Source organism: Mauremys reevesii, linkage group 12 (assembly GCF_016161935.1).
Source record: "Mauremys reevesii isolate NIE-2019 linkage group 12, ASM1616193v1, whole genome shotgun sequence".
In the NCBI taxonomy this organism is placed as follows: Eukaryota; Metazoa; Chordata; order Testudines; family Geoemydidae; genus Mauremys; species Mauremys reevesii.
Window position 1 is genome coordinate 5,691,520 of NC_052634.1, and position 18,870 is coordinate 5,710,389.

The window sequence follows — 18,870 nt, forward strand, 5'->3', positions numbered from 1 at the left end:
GCCGGTGAAGGTCGCAGCGGCCGGACTCGCCTGGCCCATGGCGGAGCTCGGCGGGCCGGACGGGGGCCGGGACCCCGCGGTCTCCGAGCTGCAGCGGCTGGTGGCCGCCGAGCAGCAGCGGGCGCAGTTCACCGCCCAGGTACCTGCCCCACTGTCCCCGGGGCCCCTAGGGGCCTCCCAGGCGCCCTGCGTCCCGCCACAGCCCTGCACGGGGCCCTGCGCGCTCTCCATGGGGCTCCCCGCACATCGGCCCCAACGGGGTCCAGCCCCTCGGTCACTAGGACCCCTGGTGCCGCCTCCTCCCGCTAGATACTTATAACCGGTGCTGCGTGGCAGCTCATAGCCCTGGCACCGCTGGGCTTGCTCCAGCAGTTAGGAACGTAAAAAAATTGCGCGGCCCGCAGCAACTCTTTCCTTACAAATTAAGCCCTGCTTGTAACCGTCCCAGAGAGAGCAAGGCAGCCCCCTGTGCATGTCCCTTGACACTCGTTTTGGGAAATGAATGTGTGTGGGTGAATGTGAGACAGTGACTTGGTTCAGTCCCTAACAAAGATGCCTACAGCACAGAACTCACACTGGCTTTGGCATTAATGGACCCCTTTGTGCCTGTCAGTAGAAGGGCCAAGTAGTGAATCGGCCACAGTGACTGAACGTCTCAGTTCCGAGGGTGATGGTCCCTTCCAGGATAAAGCACAGGGGGAAAGGATGGTGTTCTGGCAGGACTCCTAGACAAGTGATTGTTGTGCTCCTCTCATATTTTAGCTTTCCCATCTGTAAAATATTTGATTAAATAGTAAACATGTTTTGTGTTCACATCCAGGTTCATAACTTCATGGACGTTTGCTGGGACAAATGTGTGGACAAACCTGGCTCAAAGTTGGACTCCAGAACAGAAGGTTGTCTAGCCAGCTGTGTGGAGAGATTCATTGATACCACGTTATCCATCACTAACCGCTTTGCTCAGATTGTACAGAAAGGAGGACACTGATTACTGTATTTCCCAACTCCGGACAACCCAATCCTTCCTATTCAGGTCAACGGACTTATCAGCTGTCAGTGGAGCATCATCACATGTTCTAAGCTACATTTTATCTGACACTTTCACAAAATGCAGAAGTGGTTGAACAATCATCTGCAGAAAGCACAGTTGTCCCTGTGAATTCTTTCGCTGCACTGAACTGTTCATAAATGCATCATCGTAGTGCAATTTAATAAACCATCAGGAACACTCGTCCAAACAAGTCTTGTGATGTGAAAGTGTATATCACTGCTTTTCTAAGTCTTATCTAATTAGAGGAAAGTAGAGAAAAGATGTGCTTGTACCAACACAGGGGATGTGCATAGTATCTTAGAATCAAAATTAAATTTAAAAAATGTAATATGAATATAAATGTTTTCAATGAACTAATAAATTAATGAAAACACTTGTTCTGCTAGAGTGTTTGAAGCCTAAACCTAGAAGCTGGACAGTAGGATAATGAATGAAAACCAAAAAGTGAAGCTGGTTAAAAGTTTATTGCTGGGGCCTAGTCTATTGCACAGCAGTTCTGTGGCTGTGAAATTTGCTGCAGGCTCCAAACTTTTTTTTCTTTTAAATTGGTTATAGCCCCTCTGGTTATAAAGATGATCTTAAAAATGTCAATGTAAATTGATACAGTACCTGAAATTTTGTCTGTATTAGAAAAGTTGTACTGGTTTAACTAAATCTAGTCAAACAGGTGGAAGGCCCTATTCTAGAAGCATTTTCATTGGGTTAACCCTCACTTATATCAGCTTAGCTTAATTGGGCAATACACTAATGCAAATGACAGAAGACCAGTTATCTGAGTATGTTAGAGTATGATACAAAAGTCTGATGAGTGCTTGAGAGACTAAACTAGATTTCCCCTTATGTTTAAAGGTACAAGAATGGATGCAGTCCTATTAATGATCTACATGGTGATATTTTACACAAATTTAGCCTAACCTGGTGAGCAGTGATTGTAAATAAACTGACCACACATTTGAAAAGTCTGGTTTATTCTGTGAGCCCATCAGAACTTATGTTATCTAATAACATGAACATCCACAACTGTCTTTCACACATATATACACACACACACACACACACACATTAAAAATCCTGTATGTAAGTTTCATAGAAAGGATATACAATCCACCCTGCCTTCTCTGGCAACTTCTTAGAATTCTCTTCAAAAATATGTTCACTGGTGGTAGTACAACATCATACGGAGCAGGAAACCTTGCCTTGGGTAGAAGATTATCCAAACAGTCCTGGAGTGTACCAGAATTGCAGACACACAAGCTCTTTAACAGATTTGGGGAAGGGGTAGAAAAAAAGAGGGCAATTTCATAAGTGAATTGCTTATCTGTTCAACAAGGGCTATTATGGAACACCCTTCCAGCAGCCTCAGGCAGAGATTTAGTACTGTAGACACTGCCGCGTCAAGGGGAAAGAAGGCAAAGTTAGGATCATCATGGGTAAATAAATAGTGGCCAGGGCTGGGTAAAAGATCCTGAAGCCCATTCTGGCCAGCCCATTATCCTGAGTAAATGCCTGTAACTGGCAGGAGCCCAACTGGCATATGTTCTTAGAATGAAGAAGCATGAGGCAGCCAATGTTCAAATGCCTTGAGACACTAATCCACCAAAGCAAAAGTACTAACATACCAAGCACTCTATTCACTGGTTGCATTAGGAGCTGGACTGTATAGTAGGATCAGTGTTTGAGCCCCAACATTCAGTCCTACCCTAAAATCCACCCATAAAGTCCACGTTGGGTCCAGTGCAATATATGAATCTATTCTGCAGTTACACATTTCCTAATTTAAAATCTTTCTGTAGAGGATTTCTTTATAAAAATAAAAATCTCCTTGAAGATTTCTCTTGTGCGTGAAAAGCTGCTGCATTATTATTGCATGAACATTTCTGCAGACTGCAGTAGAGAAGTGGCTCTCACACTGAACTAGAAAAGAACCATTGGCAGCTCCCCTTCCTGCCCATGGGAATCCCTGCACCAGGAGACAGGACCTTAGAGAAATAGGACATTGCTTAACCCCATCAGAGAAGGAGCTACCCACATATTCATGCCCTGGAAAGGAAGTCACAAACATTGGCCTAGAAGAGGGAGTGGATGACAGAGTGTAGACCAAGCACTGTGGCAGTGGGGAAGGGGGACACGGAATGAAAGATACAATGATGTTTCTCTATTTTACCAGTGTCAGCCCATACGCACAGGGAGACCTAAAAAAGCTTCACCTACAGGTGAAGAAAGGGAGACAACAAATTTAAACAAAGACCAAGGATCTGGGCTATGGTGTATTTATCCAGGTTCCCTCCTCTTCCTCCCAAGTATCTACTAGTTCTCTCATTGAGCAGATTATAGACAGTAAGGCAGGGAAGATTTGTTTGCCAGGCTGACATATAGGACATTCTCACTAGAAGATAAACTACCCTGATGTTGTGTTTCTGCTATCTAGTTTTGAACTCACAACCTCTCTGAGCCCCAGGTATTCCCCATTCTATGTTGAAGCTCATATCCCAGGCACTATTCCTCCAGCTGAGGACTGGTCCTTTGGGGCCCACCACCCTGATTCTAATTCCTCAGGGCCTGATTCTGCTCCCCCAGCAGGGTAAATCAGGAATAACTCCACAGAAGTCAACAGAGCTACAGTGATATAAGATTGGGGAGTTCAGAATTGGAATCTCAGGCAATTTACATCTGCCAGGGGCTGTACAAACATTAATTCCACTCACAGAGACCCAAGAGGTAGGTAGGTATGAGCGAGGCACTTTGTCTGCAGCTCCAGGAGCTGCGAGTGCTGTCTCAACAAGAAGTTCTGAGGAAGAAACCTATAAAACCCTTACCTATGTGTATAACCTGCCTTCAGGGCACTGCAGCAGCACAACTGGGAACATTATTAGTTCATGGATTAGCAGAATGAGGATGGGTAAGAGTTTTTAATACAAAAGCATGCCCCAGCCTCAATATGTCAGAGCAGTAATCTACACTGCTCAGACCAGAGAAGCATTTAGCACTGTCCAGTCTCAGTGGTAAAAGCCTGCAACTGGAACTTCACTCAAGCAAAGCTAAGTCAAAGGAGGATCCCAAGACATGCACAGATCTGAACTCTCGTAAGAATGATGTTTCCGCTTGACTTGGGCACAGATTTGTAATCCTATTGCATTTCCATGGCTTACATATATGCAAGCACACACACAGAGAAAAGGCTTTGTGAAACGTTTGAGACCATAGTTTATATATCTGGGAGCCCAGACACCTCGATTCTGATCTAGAAAGATTCAAGACCTCCACATTCTGTGAGCGTAGACACCACCTACTGTCGCATATGGAAATTCAGAGGAACGTGGGGTATGAGACTATGTGCTAAGAGTCCCCTTTGCCATCTTCTACTGGAGGGTATTAAGCAGGGATGCAATCTCCTATATACAGACTGGCTCCATAAAACATATTCACAGGTCTATGGAACCTGATCAGTGGTGAACATATTGTACAAAGAGAGGAGCAGCCCTGACCAGACTTTTAGAACCCCTGATCACATCCATGCTCTGTCCCTGGGGCTTGTGCTGAAGTGGTGGTAAGGAGATCAGATTTCAAAAGGAAAATACAAATGGAGTCTTCATGTTTATTGCAGGGAGAAAGGGTTCATTCCCGCCCTGTATCTCAATCTTTGTGTCAAACACACTGGGCCAGCCAGAGACAGAACAGGAAATCTATCAGAGGCCCGTCCATCAGCACAAGTGGATCGAGAGGGACGTGTTACTGATAGGAAGGAGGGCAAGTCAGTCACACAAAGGGCAGAGGTAGGGGATCTGAGGTAAGTTTGAAACAAACCACTGCAGTGGGGTCACCACACCCGCAGCTAGAATTGTGACACCCCACCCGCCCTTCCTTGTTCCAGACCAGTGCCTCCTCCTTACTTCGACTGTCCACCTGGGGCCACATCCGTTTATTTTCATCATGGGGATAATGCTGCAGTGAAGGGCCCCCGCTGTTAAATCCAATGGCACATCCTTTGTAATCAGGTTGGCAGAAGTGCTGTTAGTCTGTGGCCTCTGCTCTTTATTGCAATTGTGTCTTGGTCATTACGTGGTTATGCATGAAAAGAGGAACAATTTTAAAAAACCCAGAGACGGTGCCGATGCACCTGTTTCCCTTCTGAAGATGGCCCACAGGAATTGTCAATTAAAACTGAATATGGCCAGGAAATTAGACCAATTATAGAATCAGGAGTCTGGGGTGGATGGGTAAGAGACGTGACTTGTGGGACAGGCTTCTTCTCCACAGGCCTTTCAGCTCTCCTGGTTGTAAACCAGCAAAAACCAAAGATGTGCCCTCTGCGAGCCAGTAAGGTGCAGAGCCCATACCTAGGGCTGGCAGGGTATAAAGTTCTGTGCTCCAGAAATTAGTCAGGCACCTTGTTTGTACCACTGGGCAGTGTCGGGAGAAAACGTCCGCCTCCATTCGCTGACGTGCAATTTCACCCATGGCCCCAGACTCACAGCCTCTTGTTAGTCCTCATCTGAGCTGTCCTCCGACTTCTCATCAGCTGCCACTTTCCAGTTCTTCCTCTTGCTTTGCTTCTCCTGAATCTCACTGTGCCTTTCTAATGCAGACACAGGGCATTTCCTCCTTTTTTTCTTAGACCACTTTTCCTTTTTCTCCTCAGGTTCGCTGTCCTCAGAGCTGCTCACACTGGAAGAGTCACTTTCCTGCCCAGAGGAAGAGGCAGGTTCCTTTGCAAGCCTTTTCCTGGTGGTCTTCTTGTGCTTGTGTTTGTGTTTCCCTTTCCTGGTGCCCGAAGTCCCCTCCTCTGAACACTCGCTTTCCTGGGAAGAATCTGATGATGCCTTAGCCTTCTCCTTTTTCCTCTTCTTTCGCTTTTTGTGTGATCTCTTTTTCCGCTTCTTCTTCTGTGATTTCTTTGGCCTCTTCCTTTTGAGTGACTCAGGCACAGATTGTTTTCCTGGGTGAGATTTCCTCTTTCCATTGACAGCGTTTTGTTCATCTTTCTCTTGCTGGTCACTGTAACAGGAACAAAGAATAGAGGCCTGGGCAGATTCTAAATTAGCATTCCCTATTTCAAAGCATTCCCTATTTCAAACCAATCAAGCCCATCTACTCTGAGCTCCTTTCAGGACAGACATATGGATGCTATGTCAGATAAGTTGGCTGCATTTTTAACTTCACCACTTAACAGTTTGGGTCCGTATCTTACAATTTGGGATGAGAGGCCATTTCAAAGGCATTTTAACCATCCCAGAGCATGGAAAACATAACATAATGCTGCAAAACTTACTAAGAACTCCTTATCTGTGACTATCAGGAATCAGATAAGTGCTAGATCTGGCAATTCTACTATGTACAGTTTTTTAAATAAATAAATCTGTGTCCCAATCATTTTTTTTGTTTGTTTGCATTTTCACTCTTAATTGCTCTCATGCTACTGGAGCTCTCATTCTGACTTGCATTTCTAGGTGCACACATGCTTGCAGCCAGTCATGAAAGCTGGATCACTTCAGGAAATTGCCCAACTCCGAGAAGCCAAACACTTATTTGCATAACATTTCAGTCACTCTTAACACAGGGTTAAAGCTGGATGTCCTGTTATTAGAAGAGATACAATCACCTCTCAGGGCTCAGAACAGGGAGGGCTCTTCACTGCAGGAATGATGCCACATATGGGCAAAGTAAGGACAGCATTCAAGCCTTAACTGAATGTTTATGCCTTATGAACTGAAGCCAGCCCTCTCACATTATTGTCAGAATTGTTTTGAGTACGAGAACACATTAATAGACTGGAATTTCAGGCCACATGTCTGCTAGGTAAACAATTCAATTCTGCCTTGAAAGGTCAATTTACAGTCTATGTTGCAGAGGTACAAGCTCTATATTTCATTGTGTAACTTGACAGAAATTAAGATGTTGGACTTTTCAGTAGGCCTGTTTGCCCTTACCTGTCAGTATCAAATTCCTCTGGATATAACTCTTTATAGCCACTGTGACCCCATCTGCAAGAGAACAGCAGGAAACATGTTAAAACCACACAGGATATTCAGAACCAAAATGAGGGTGAAATGAAAGAGAGCGCTTTAGGGAAAATACAAAACAAGAATCCGGAGGAATAACAGGTAGTATCTTCCTTACTTGTTTAAGGGCCTAACATTTTGCTTTGCTAGGTTCTGTTCAGACCATTCTGAGCAGACTAATGGCCACTTTACTTTTTTCTGGTAGGGAACTTGTACCTCCCTGTGCGACAGAAGCCCAATAATTTGGGAGTTCACACTTCTCATAAATACCCAGGAAACATGGAGTGAAATCTTAGCCCCACTGAAGTCAATGGAAGTTTTGCCACTGACTTTACCCATGGTGTGTAATTTGCTTTGCTCACTCTGTGCATTTCCGCATAGTAAGAGGGTTTCATTTGTATTCAATTGTGTGATCACAAAACTCCATTTATAATGCAAAACACAAGTATATGGTCCTTTATCACTGTGGTAAAATCTACATACATCTAAAACCTATCCAAATACAGAATTACAGCTGTACAAGAATTTCAGGCAGCAAGAATGCCAACAGCTAGATTAGGACTGGGTGCTAATAAAAATAAAAAAAAGACACCTGGAGGAATGAAACAATTAGCTAAAATGACAGTAAAGGAGGAGTTCAGGGAGGCACGATGCAGCTCCTATTTCTTAGAAATACCCCCAAAAGCACTGACTAGTATTTCCCTGTCAATCTGGAAGATTAGCTACCTGGATATCGTAAATAGATTTGGTTAAATTCTACAGAGAGCGGTACTAAACAAGTCTTGGGTTTAGGGCTGTATTTATTTAGTGCCAGAGAGGAAGAATGCTCTTGTGACTAAGGTACAGGACTGAAACACTGGAGATCTGGGCTCAGTTCCTGGCTTTGTGTGACACTGGGCATGTTACTTAAATCTCCCTGTACCTCACTTTACCACCTGTAAAATGGGGATGATACTACTTCCTTATTGAACAGGAGTGCTGTGAGGATAAATTCACTAACTTTTGTGAAATGTGGGGGCCAGAAAGTACCAGATCCTTTTTCTATAGGAACCATGCTAGGATAGTAATTCACCCACAAACCTATCTGGCATGTTGGCTTCACATTCATAGAGCTTCTTATTCCAGGTCCGGGCCCGGAGAAGGTCGTCTTCAGTCATGTCCGGAACATGCACGAAGTTCTTTGCCTTCCAATCAGCCCTTTGGCTCTCCTCATCGAAACCGTCACTGCGCATACGACTACTGCAGAGAGAAAATGATTGTTCTCCAGTGGTCAATTGAGAGGAACAAATGACTTTTTGGGCAATCAATCAATCTAGGGCACAGAGGGCACTGGGGAGAAAGCACACATCCGACAGTCTCTGGATGTCAGTCCATGCAAAGAGATTCACTCCATCTCCACAGGGTGGTCACTCAGAGCTTTCATGGGACCAACCCAATGATTAATAAATGACTTGCACAGACAGTTGCCTTTCATCAGTTTCTCAAATCACTTTGTAAACAATAATTAATTATGCCTCACAGTACTCTGAAAAAGCAGGTATGCATCACGTCAAGCACCACTGAAATGCTACCACCTCTGGAATGGATCGCAGCAGCTGCTTAACAGTGCACAGTGACACAACAATTTAAGACAGGAAATAAAGATGACAGTATCCAGTACAAACTGGAGGGGGAACATAATTATTGGAGTTGGAATTTGGTGAGAGTACCAGGGTTAACAGCCCGAATCTAATAAAAAGTGCCATGGGGTCTTCAATGATTACAACTGATCATGACTTCACTTTTACATCTCATCTAAAAGATAGCCTCTCCCAGCACCAAGCTGGGACACTGAGCTCAATACAGACTCAAACGCAAGAGTTAACAAAACCACTTCTCACATCACTTGCTCATTCCTTGAAAGTCTTCATCCATGTACAGACCAACCTGATCCTGCTTAGCTTGTGAGATCTTTGTTTCAGAGTAGTAGCCGTGTTAGTCTGTATCCGCAAAAAGAATAGGAGTATTTGTGGCACCTTAGAGACTAACAAATTTATTGTTAGTGTTAGATCTTTGTGAGTTTGTTATGGTGAGAGTACCCACAGGTATCCGGCTCTTACCTACATTAATACTGGACAGGAGCTGGGCGAAATTTATGTGGTGCAAGACCTCGGGTCAGAATGATTTAATTTAGTGATAACCCAAATCACACTATAAATACTAATGCACCAGCACTGAGTACATCTGCCAAAGACACCGCAGACTTTTCAGATGTCACTAGCACATTTCTTAACCAAACTATAATCTTGCTATTTCAGAGGTCCCAACCTATCTAAAGTTACATATTTTTTAAAGCTGCACACCTGGATCACCCCACAAAGATGCAGTGTGAAACTTCAACAGGAAGTGTGGTGTATACAGGTGTGATGGGGCACGTGCCCCACACTGGGCTCTAAGGAGTTAATAGAGCCCTAGGGAGGCTGCGCAGGAGGCAGCCAATCAGAGAAGGGCTAAAGGGAGCAGCCAATTACGGCCAAGCAGACCCATATAAAAAGTGAGCTGCTGGGCAGAGAAGGGTAGTTCTCTGCTGGGACTCAAGGAGACTGGATCTCTGGAGGACTGAGAAAACTACCAGCATCCTGGACAAAGCCGTGCTACAAGCAGGGACCGGGGGAGCAAGAGACAGCTCCTGGGGTTTGCAGGCTCAGGCAAGAGCAAAGAGGATGATGGGCCAGAAAATTTGCTGCAGCAGCCACAAAGGGAAATGTTTGAACAGTGGACTACAGATCCCCTGGAACAAGGGAGTACTGTGTGTGGCATAGCCAGAGGGCTGTGTCACTGAAGAGGATGCCATGGTCCTTAGAGGTGGGTCCTAGAGTAGGAGTGATGGTGGCAAGGCACCACCCAAAGAAGGTGAGCTAATATACAGAGCTAATCCCCAAGACAGCCAGCAGGAGGCACCACAGGGATGAGTGAACCCCATTTCAACAGGATTATACAGGGATGCTCCTGTGTGGGCACCAAAATAGTTAATGAAGTTTTGGCCCTTACACAGGGCTCTTGCTCTCTCTCTAAGAACTTTGTAAACATTAAATAATACTACAGTACAGAGTGGTAAAGAGGATTATTTCCTCCAGATAACTAAGTCCCACCTGGAGGTATTGGGTGACATTCTCCCTTGCTTCCACCGGTAAGTCTCTTGAGTCTGCTTCTCCAGCTCCCTTATTTTCCACATTTCCGATTCTTCCTGAATCTGAAAAATATGAAGAAAACGAGAAAACAAAATTAAGTACACTACAGAAGTCATGCTTTGCAACTACAAAACACTATAACCTCACTTCTTCTGAGTCAATAATTGAAGTTTGATGGATTTCAAACTAAATTGACCTGCTGCAGTGACATAAATGAGCCTTTTTAGCTACATCAAGTTAACCAAAATGAGAAATGTCATAATGACAAATAGCTGCAGCAGCAAACAACTTTGTTTTATAGATGAGGAGCCTTATTCTGTAATCTGATCTATGCAGGTGGACCCTTCAGTTCATACAGGATCTCTCACTCATAGGAGCTCTGTACTCCTCCACAGTTCTGCTCACATACCTATTGCAGAGCCGAGTCCCAAGTGAGAATTCATGTTAAACACTTGAAAATACAGCATACCCAGTGCTTTGACACAGATTTTGTTCACATAGCCTTGTTGTGCATATGGCATCATCTTAAGCACATATGAGATAAATGCCTCTTGGAAAATGATCCTGATGAATGAAATGCCTTAGTAAAGAAGGGCCAATTTCTAAATCTCTCAGGAAATACCAGCCTTGTGCACTGAAGTGAAACTCAAATCCCAGTGGGGATCCATTTTACAGAGGCACAAAAACCTAACAAACGCTAAAGTAAAATAATTATTTTTCTTATCTTAAAGAGACAACAAAACTCAAAGTAAATGTTGTGGGAGGAAAAAGCTTTTATAAGACATCAGAGCCACAGAAACACTTCCATTATTTTTAAATAAATGAAACTTATAAATAAATATTCCCTTGCCATGCCTACAAATCAAACAAGGCAGCACTTAGCATCTGAAAGTGAAACTGACTTTTCATTGCCCTAGCTGAGAGAGAGGCAAAAAACGAAACAAGAGTTTAAACAGGGAAAAGTTAGATTAGTAAAAATACAAGTCATTGTTAGTAATGTAGGCAAGGAGCTGTGCTTGTGCACAAAATGTGATTTTTTTTTTTCAACTAATGGGGACCCTTTAAAAATTAATTCACCTGTGCATTCAGGATTAAATTCACTTCTGTGCAGAAAATTAGCAGATAGCCTTGGCACCACCTAAGTAAATGCTTATTTGTTTATATATTTTTCATTTTATTTCTGGCAATGTAGTGTTATTTCATTGTATCTACGCTCAGTAGGTGGGTTGGATCATGGTGGGTGGGTGTGCAGGCAGACAGGCAGGCCCTGGAGGTGGGTTGGGTTTGGTCTGGTTGTGTCCTACCCCTGCAGTAGGGGAAAAAGACCTCGGAGGGACAGGTGGGTTGCAGAGAGAGCCCTCCCCACTCTCACCATGCAGCAGTGGCTCCTGTCCTGCGGGGCTGGGCTCAGCTCCAGCCACTGAGACCTGGTGCATGGAGTTGCAGCACTGGTCAGGTTTGGCCCAGCCAACCAGCCATCATGATGATGGAGGGGCAGCCGGGTCAAATCTGAGCTAGCTGCACTGTGACCCATGTGCCAGGTGGCAATGCATGGAGAGGCAAGCTATATCCAGCCCCGCAGAACAGGAGCCAACACTGCAGGGTGAGTTTTTCCATTTTATTTTGTGTTATTTTTCATTTGCAAAAAACATGGAGCTCTAGCCCCACATATGCTCCCAAACTAGGGGCCTTATGCTGGTCTTCTGCCCAAGAGTGAATTTCACCCTAAGCTTTGTCTGCTAAATTTAAAATTAGTGTATGTTTAAGATGAATAATAAATATCTTAAAAATGTAGGCAGAAAAATGTTTGAAACAAATTTAATCATGGTGCAAGTAGCATGGACCTCTCTCTTCCTCCAGCTGCTATAGGGCACAAAGGACCCCACTGATGCGCTGCAGAAATTTCTACCTTCAAAAATATACTTGTGTGCAGAACTGATTTGCTGTGTGCAATAACTTAAGTTTAGCCACCATAATTTAGCAACAACAAAATGAAAATAGCATAGCTTGACACAATGGCATCAAGAAAGGGCTTTCCCTTGTAAATATCATAACTCTGGACACCAACACTAAAGTAACAGGAGATAGATCTTGATACACATGAGGAAAGTCAGACTACCAGCAAGACAAGGGGGATACAGTAATATCTTTGATTGGACTACCTTCTGTTTGTGAAAGAGACAAGCTTTTGAGTTTAGAGAGAGCCCGGACTTGAAGAAGAGCTATCAGAGATAGTACCATACTTTACCACAGCAGAGAGAAGCAAAGGAATAGAACATGGTCCCTTACCTTGTTGTGTGCATCAGTGTGACGAATGACATTTCGTAAGAGGACTTTTCCTAAAGGGACCCGGGACATTCTTTAACCTTCACAGAAGTAACAAAAAATAAGGCTATTAGAAAATCACATATTACTCTGTAATGCACAATATGCTCTTGTCAGGACAGGGAGATGAATAGCATAAAGGCAAGTCTTTTTCCATCTGTGTGACAGTAAATGTGCTATTGACACAAGCTGAGATGTGTGTTCCCTAAGAAGCCACTGCATTATCCCCAAACTAAGCTTCCTATGAGACAGTCTGCATGTCCAGGGGCGAGAAAGGATGATCCAGCAGTTGGTGCCCACATCCACAGTCTCTGATAAATCTCTGTATCTCATATCCCACATATCAATAAGAAAATAAGTGATAATTACTCTCTCAATCTAATACTTCCATGTTGATGGTTTAACATGCTGTGGCTCTGAGCCTGTTGCTCCCACTTACCCCAGCCTAAGTCAGAAGTAACTGCACTGAAATCAAGGAGCGATGCTGGTGTAAAACTGACACGTTGAAGAGAGAGCCAGGCTCTACCTATACAGCCGTTCACCCACCACTGAAGCACAGCTCCCTGTGGGGTATCACCCAGCAGCTAGCTGACAGCTCACAGCAGATCAGGGCAGAAAATAAAGGGACCGCAGGGAGATCTAGGGAGATTTGCTTTAATCTCAGCCCGAAGCACCAGCCCGCCTGGGACCCATCAGTAGCTACACGTGGACAGCCAGACAGAAACAGCGCCAGCTGGCAGGGAGCGCAGGGCAGCAGGTGGCTGCCACAGCACTGGGCACCTGGTGGGGGGGAGGGCGAGGTATAGGCCCACACCGATACATTCAGGCCTGGGGAGACCCCCCCCGCTACAATCCTCATCTCGCCCCCTGTCCTCCCCCAGAACCCCCGACCCAGCGCTCCCCCCCGGGCCCATAACCCACCCCCGAACCCAGAGCCCTTCTCACCCACGGAGGGAGGGGGGTGCTCGCTCCCTCCACCCGGAAGTGCGTGCCCCGGAAGTGCTTCCAGCGGAAGCACTGGGCTGCCTGCGGGGGGACCGATCCGGGGCGAGAGAGACGCGGCTCCTGTCGGGCTCCGGCGTGGGGACCAAGTCGTGAATCGGAACTGAGGGAGCTGGGGGGGGCTGTTACGACACTTCCGCTTCCGGGTGACTTCCGTGTCGGTTGCTATGGAAACGGCGTCGTGTACCCGGAGGCAGGATCTCTGTGGCGAGTGAAGGGGAGAGAGTGGGGGCAGCACGGGGGGTACTGGGGTGGGGCCAAGGGGGCGGCACGGGGGGCGCTGGGATGCGGGCCAAGGGGGCGGCACGGGGATGCTGGGGTGGGGCCAAGGGGGCGGCACGGGGGGCGAGTGGGTTGGGGACCAGGGGGGGGCACGGGGCTGCTGGGGTGGGGCCAAGCGGGCGGCACAGGGGCGCTTGGGTGGGGACAAGGGGTGGCACGGGGATGCTGGGATGGGGCCAAGGGGGCAGCACGGGGGGTGCTGGGATGCGGGCACGGGGTGCCGGGTGAGGCCAAGGGGCGGCACGGGGCGCTGGGATGCGGGCCCAGGGGCGGCACGGGGCGCTTGGGTGGGCCAAGAGGGCGGCACGGGGATGCTGGGGTGGGGCGGTGGGGACAAGGGGTGGCACGGGATGCTGGGGTGGGGCCGGGTGCGGCGCTGGGATGGGCGGCATGGGGTGCCGGGATGGGGCCAAGGGGGCAGCACGGGGGGTGCTGGGATGCGGGCACGGGGGGTGCCGGGGTGAGGCCAAGGGGGTGGCACGGGGGGCGCTGGGATGCGGGCCAAGGGGGCTCTAATGTGACTCTCAGATCCCAGGGGCAGGTGAAGGGGCTGCGGGGAGGTTGGCAGATAGAGCCCCCATCCTTTTTCTTGTGACTAGAGCATATTTTGCCCTGGAGTGGAGGATACAAGCCCCATGGACCCTGTGAAGGGCAGCTGTTCAAAGCAAATACTCCCCCTAATTCTCTTATAGGTTAAGTGTAGGACCCGTGCTGCTTCCTGAGGGACATTTGTGCTAATGATGGCGGCTCCTGCTCACCCAAAGGACATGCTGACTCAAGTGACCCAACTCTGGAGTATGCTGGATGAGATGGCCGAAAGCACCCCTGAGAGTTACCACAGATTCATGCAGCAGCAGCTGGAGGATGCAAAGCAATATTGCACTCCCCCTGAACCACATCTTTGCCTACAGACCCACATACTGGTAAGTGGGGCAAGGGCTTATACTATGAAAGAGCCATGAGATTCCAGTAGGATCTCACCTGGCAATGGAAGCATCTTCTAGGCACTACCAGCTGCAAGAAGGCCCTAACCAGCACTGCTAGCTGAGCTGTGTCATGGGAGGCCTCACAGGCTATCTGAATACCCTTGGGAGTGGGTGAAGGTCCTTCTGTGCACCAGTGTTCACTACTAGAGACCCAGGAGTACTGAGACAGATATCATTCCACCTAATGGCTCAATAAGGTTAAAAAAGGATTCGATTTTTGTGAGGAAAAATAGCCTCTGCGGTGCCATTGGTTAGGATAAAAATAATAAAAGTTCTCATGCTTTGTGCTTCTGGGTGGGAGGTAGTGCTCTTTTCCAAAATGCACTATCATGAAGGGCACAAAGAGGTGCATTGTGGAAGATTTTTATTTTCACAGAAGCATTGGACAATAGCCATTGTCAGAGCCAGGTTACCCAACTGGTCTATATGCCTGTGGCAAAAGCACCATGTTTACATGGAACTGGAAAGAGCAGCAGATGCAGATATGAATTCTAGTGTTAAATGCAAAGCCATTCCTAATTAAACCAAGCAGTGCCCATGGGAAAAGTAAGGGTCTGGAGGAGATCACATATAATTCAGGCATACTTTGTGACCTGAGGTTCATTAATAAACTGGAATGCATCCCATTGTGACAGAGCTGGATTCCTAGCTCTGAGATTCTGCCAGAATTGATGATCATAGCAGATCACTTAATGTAACATGGAAATCCAGGATATATTCTGCATCTAAGAGCACAGTAAATTTTGAGAGGGTGAACCCCAAAATTTGAGCTGGATACTGGTACCTCTGGGCAGTGAATACAAGTCTTTAGAGAGGCAGCTCTCCCCCCTTGTGCTATGGAAATAGCCAGCTCCTAGATACTAGAAACCTGATTCTCCTCTCATACTATTACAGCAGTGTAACTCCATTGACCACACTGGAAGTACTCCCCAGTTACACTGGCACAACCATAGGTCACGATCAGTCTCTAAAGCAGTGCTGGTTTGTTGTTGAATGTCCTATATGCAGAGACTATGACAAGACATGTGCTGTTGCTGTTGTCTGGTAAAAAGACCCCTTTGTGTCCCTAAAATCAATGTTCATACACTGTATTTAAATCCTATTCTGCTCCTGGTATATGATCATTTAGACTAGCTTTGTTTTTTCCACCTCAGTGTATCTTTTCTTCAATACAAAAGCCCCGTAGGCACAAAGACAAACATAGCTCTTTACATGTTTTATATAAAGTTGAACTAAGAAGTTTATAGGTAGTTAAGGATTTGAAAGTGGCCTATGATTTTACCTGTTGTTAACCATTCAGTTCCATTGCACTTTTGGCTATAAGGGGACCTAAACATTTGTGGTGATTCAGTGGTTTTGGATTCTCTTTGCAGGATCCTAGTGAAAAATCATTATTCATTAACCTCTGTAGGTGGAAAAGGGTCCCAGCTCCTAAGTCACCTACTGATCCAATACCTCTAAGTGCTGGCCCACTTGAGGAGGTGTCCGATAAAGCAGGCAAGTACATAATGGGTTCCAAAATACTCTTTGTACATGCCACAGTTAGGACGCTTTCCTCTCATTTCTATAGTATTGTATTGGAAAGGCAAAGACATAACTTTGGCAAAGAGCAGCCCTTTTAGAATGCCATTGGTGGTATATAGCTTGCAACTTGAAGGTGGAGGAGGCATAGACTGAACCCTAAGTAAAATTGGTTGTTCCTTCTGAAAAAGCAGATCACACTAAATGTTTAAGTGCCTTGCAGGATTAGGGCTTTAGCGCATGTACCGATCTTCAAGCACATGAGTAGTCTCAGTTCCATTAAATGCAGGGAAATTACTCCCATGCTTAACTTTTACACATGTACATAAGTGATCTGCTGGATGGGAATGGTATTTTCTACAGGTCAGTTTTCTGGAACCAGGTCCTCATAGGAAACCACAGATCAAGCCACTCCCTATTCATATTATTGATTCTTCAAAACATGTAATCATTAAAAGCATCAAAATTATTCTTAATATAGGTTACCCCCACTGTAGCTATGGCAGATGTATTCTATCCCCTATAAAACAGATTGTAGCAGTACAGCAATAATGTTTGACACATTGTTTTTCTAGAGATTTACTCCATCATAGATATTGCATATAATCCGACTGTTCTTCAGCGAGAGAACCAAGCAGAAATGGATCACTTGATCCGTCTGACATTTAAATACATTGAGGAGCATTACAACCTCTCCCTCTCCCACTCTTACCACATTGCAACATTCACACTCAAAGGAAGCCTGAAAAGGATGAAACAGAGTCTGAGAGGAGGGCCACTACCAGCTCCACTTTTCAACAAGAACACGAGGAATGGTACATACACTTCTTTTAAATTACTGTCAAGAGATGGTGTAATGGAAATGGAAAAGGCTAAACTCCCAGTCCCATCTATGTGGGGGGTGGCTACAATGTTACTTTCCCTCTCCTTGAAATCTAAAGAATATTGAAACCGACCTGTGCCCTGTTCCTGCAAGATGCTGAGCATCTTGCAGGCCTGTGCCCAGTAGAATGAGGCCTTTGTGGTGTCGCTGTAAGGTACAGAACACTGGAAACTTGAGTTTCAATCTTGTACCTACTTAGAAATAAAAGTGGAAATGAGGAATGAAGATGGGAAGAGCTCCATGAAATTAGTATACAAGCTTTAGCAGCTGAGTTCATAATCACAAAGCTGACGCTTACGTTTTGGCACATTTTGCTAACTGGTATAAATCCATCAGTTAAAGCTACAGCTAAACTATTTCTAATAAGATATTTTAGTAACTACCTGTGTGAATATTATTTTTTCTGGAAGAACTGACTCTGGACCAGATAAAGCACAACCTCAGAGCGGAGGACTGCAATAATGCTACACTGCTGCTGAACAAGGATGTTAGACAGTCTAAAGTGCATCTGATAGAAGAAATTGCCAGTATGGAGCTTCCACAGGAGCCAGTCACACCAGCCTATGAACTGACCATTGCAAAGGATGCAAACAGGAAACCTCTAAAGATTGAACTGAAAGTTGAATTGCCTAAAGTTAGTTCTGTTTCTGAATGTGAACTGAGCATATCAAGGGTAAGTTTTGCAGGAACGAAAACCTGTGTTTCCTCTCTGTTGAACCCAAACAGACTTAGAAAGTCACTTACACTAACGCATATACTTGCTCACGGAGTATTTTAATTTGCCTATGTTTTAGGATGATGTAATCATTGAAGTCCCTGAAAAATACAGATTACAGCTGGATTTGCCAGAGTTGGTCGATGAAGAAGCAACTACAGCAACATTTAACAAAGGAAAAGGTGTGTTGCTTATCATAATGCCAATTCCCTAAAGAAAATGTTAGGGACAGTAGGTTCTCAAAAAATTAGTGGGTATGTGTCACTCTTAAAGATTAAAAGGAAGGTTAATGGTAAAGATCTTACCAATATGTAGAAATCAGTATCACTGTGTTATTCTAAGTATCTGTTCTGCTGTCTATGCATACACAATTTCCTTTGAGAACAGGGGGTGATGAAGTTTACAGAGACAGGAAGTGTACTGTACATAGAGTAGGAAGGAATTCTTAATATAAGTTGTAAGCATTTAAGGGTTACTTAGATCATTTTATCTCTAATGCAATTCTACATTATAAACTTTTGCTACCATGTTCAGTTTGTCCATCAGTAGAGCAATAAAGGGTGATTAACTCTGAAGAAATAGTGTTTTCCTTTCTGGTTTTACTCCGCTGAAGAAACACTTATCTGGTGTTAGCAAACTGTTTCTTTTTCAATCGAGGGTTTAATGCTGGTGAAAGATGGTGACATTGATGATGCATGATATGTAACAGTGCAAGCTCTTCCACAACCTGGCTTCTTTTTCAACTAGATCTGCAGGGGTTACCTTTAAAAAGTGAGGTGAGCAGTCTCCAAAGCCAATTCACTACTGAGGGCACTACTAAGAGTTGGCCTTAACCCACCCATGCAATGGTGTTGCAATCTCAGCAGAACTAGGCAACGTAACCGCAGTGCTCTAGAACTAGTCTGCCAATTCAAAGACTGTTTACATAATGAATAT

General features: G+C 45.3%; 3 protein-coding genes across 8 annotated transcripts; 2 read left to right on the top strand and 1 right to left on the bottom strand.

Annotated features, from left to right (window-relative positions):
• Positions 1–7: 7 nt before the first annotated feature.
• TIMM8B (translocase of inner mitochondrial membrane 8 homolog B) lies at positions 8–1,238 on the top strand. The gene is made up of 2 exons (XM_039496345.1): positions 8–139; positions 821–1,238. Exons 1-2 carry the CDS (start codon positions 38–40, stop codon positions 986–988), a joined length of 270 nt encoding a protein of 89 aa, XP_039352279.1. The 5' UTR covers positions 8–37; the 3' UTR covers positions 989–1,238.
• NKAPD1 (NKAP domain containing 1) lies at positions 470–13,630 on the bottom strand. 3 transcript variants are annotated; one of them, XR_005586663.1, is made up of 7 exons: positions 13,491–13,630; positions 12,510–12,586; positions 10,182–10,282; positions 8,131–8,289; positions 6,979–7,032; positions 4,942–6,046; positions 470–771 (listed from the first exon to the last, which is right to left on the bottom strand). XR_005586663.1 is itself a non-coding variant. In XM_039496339.1 (6 exons), the coding sequence occupies exons 2-6, from the start codon at positions 12,576–12,578 to the stop codon at positions 5,533–5,535; spliced, it is 897 nt and encodes a 298-aa protein (XP_039352273.1). In that variant the 5' UTR covers positions 12,579–12,586; positions 13,491–13,630; the 3' UTR covers positions 1,143–5,532. The 3 variants fall into 3 exon arrangements, 2 of the variants coding, with proteins under 2 accessions (XP_039352273.1, XP_039352274.1); XM_039496339.1 differs by lacking the exon at positions 470–771 and having other exon boundaries at positions 1,143–6,046; XM_039496340.1 differs by lacking the exons at positions 470–771; positions 13,491–13,630 and adding an exon at positions 12,985–13,350 and having other exon boundaries at positions 1,143–6,046.
• A 32-nt stretch (positions 13,631–13,662) lies between these two features.
• Positions 13,663–18,252, top strand: PIH1D2 (PIH1 domain containing 2). Of its 4 annotated transcripts, none has more exons than XM_039496335.1 (6): positions 13,663–13,754; positions 14,522–14,752; positions 16,189–16,312; positions 16,912–17,151; positions 17,630–17,892; positions 18,014–18,252. In XM_039496335.1, exons 2-6 carry the CDS (start codon positions 14,567–14,569, stop codon positions 18,146–18,148), a joined length of 948 nt encoding a protein of 315 aa, XP_039352269.1. In that variant the 5' UTR covers positions 13,663–13,754; positions 14,522–14,566; the 3' UTR covers positions 18,149–18,252. The 4 variants fall into 4 exon arrangements, with proteins under 4 accessions (XP_039352269.1, XP_039352271.1, XP_039352270.1 ...); XM_039496337.1 differs by lacking the exon at positions 13,663–13,754 and adding an exon at positions 13,842–13,866; XM_039496336.1 differs by lacking the exon at positions 13,663–13,754 and adding an exon at positions 14,128–14,148.
• The last annotated feature ends 618 nt before the right edge of the window (positions 18,253–18,870 follow it).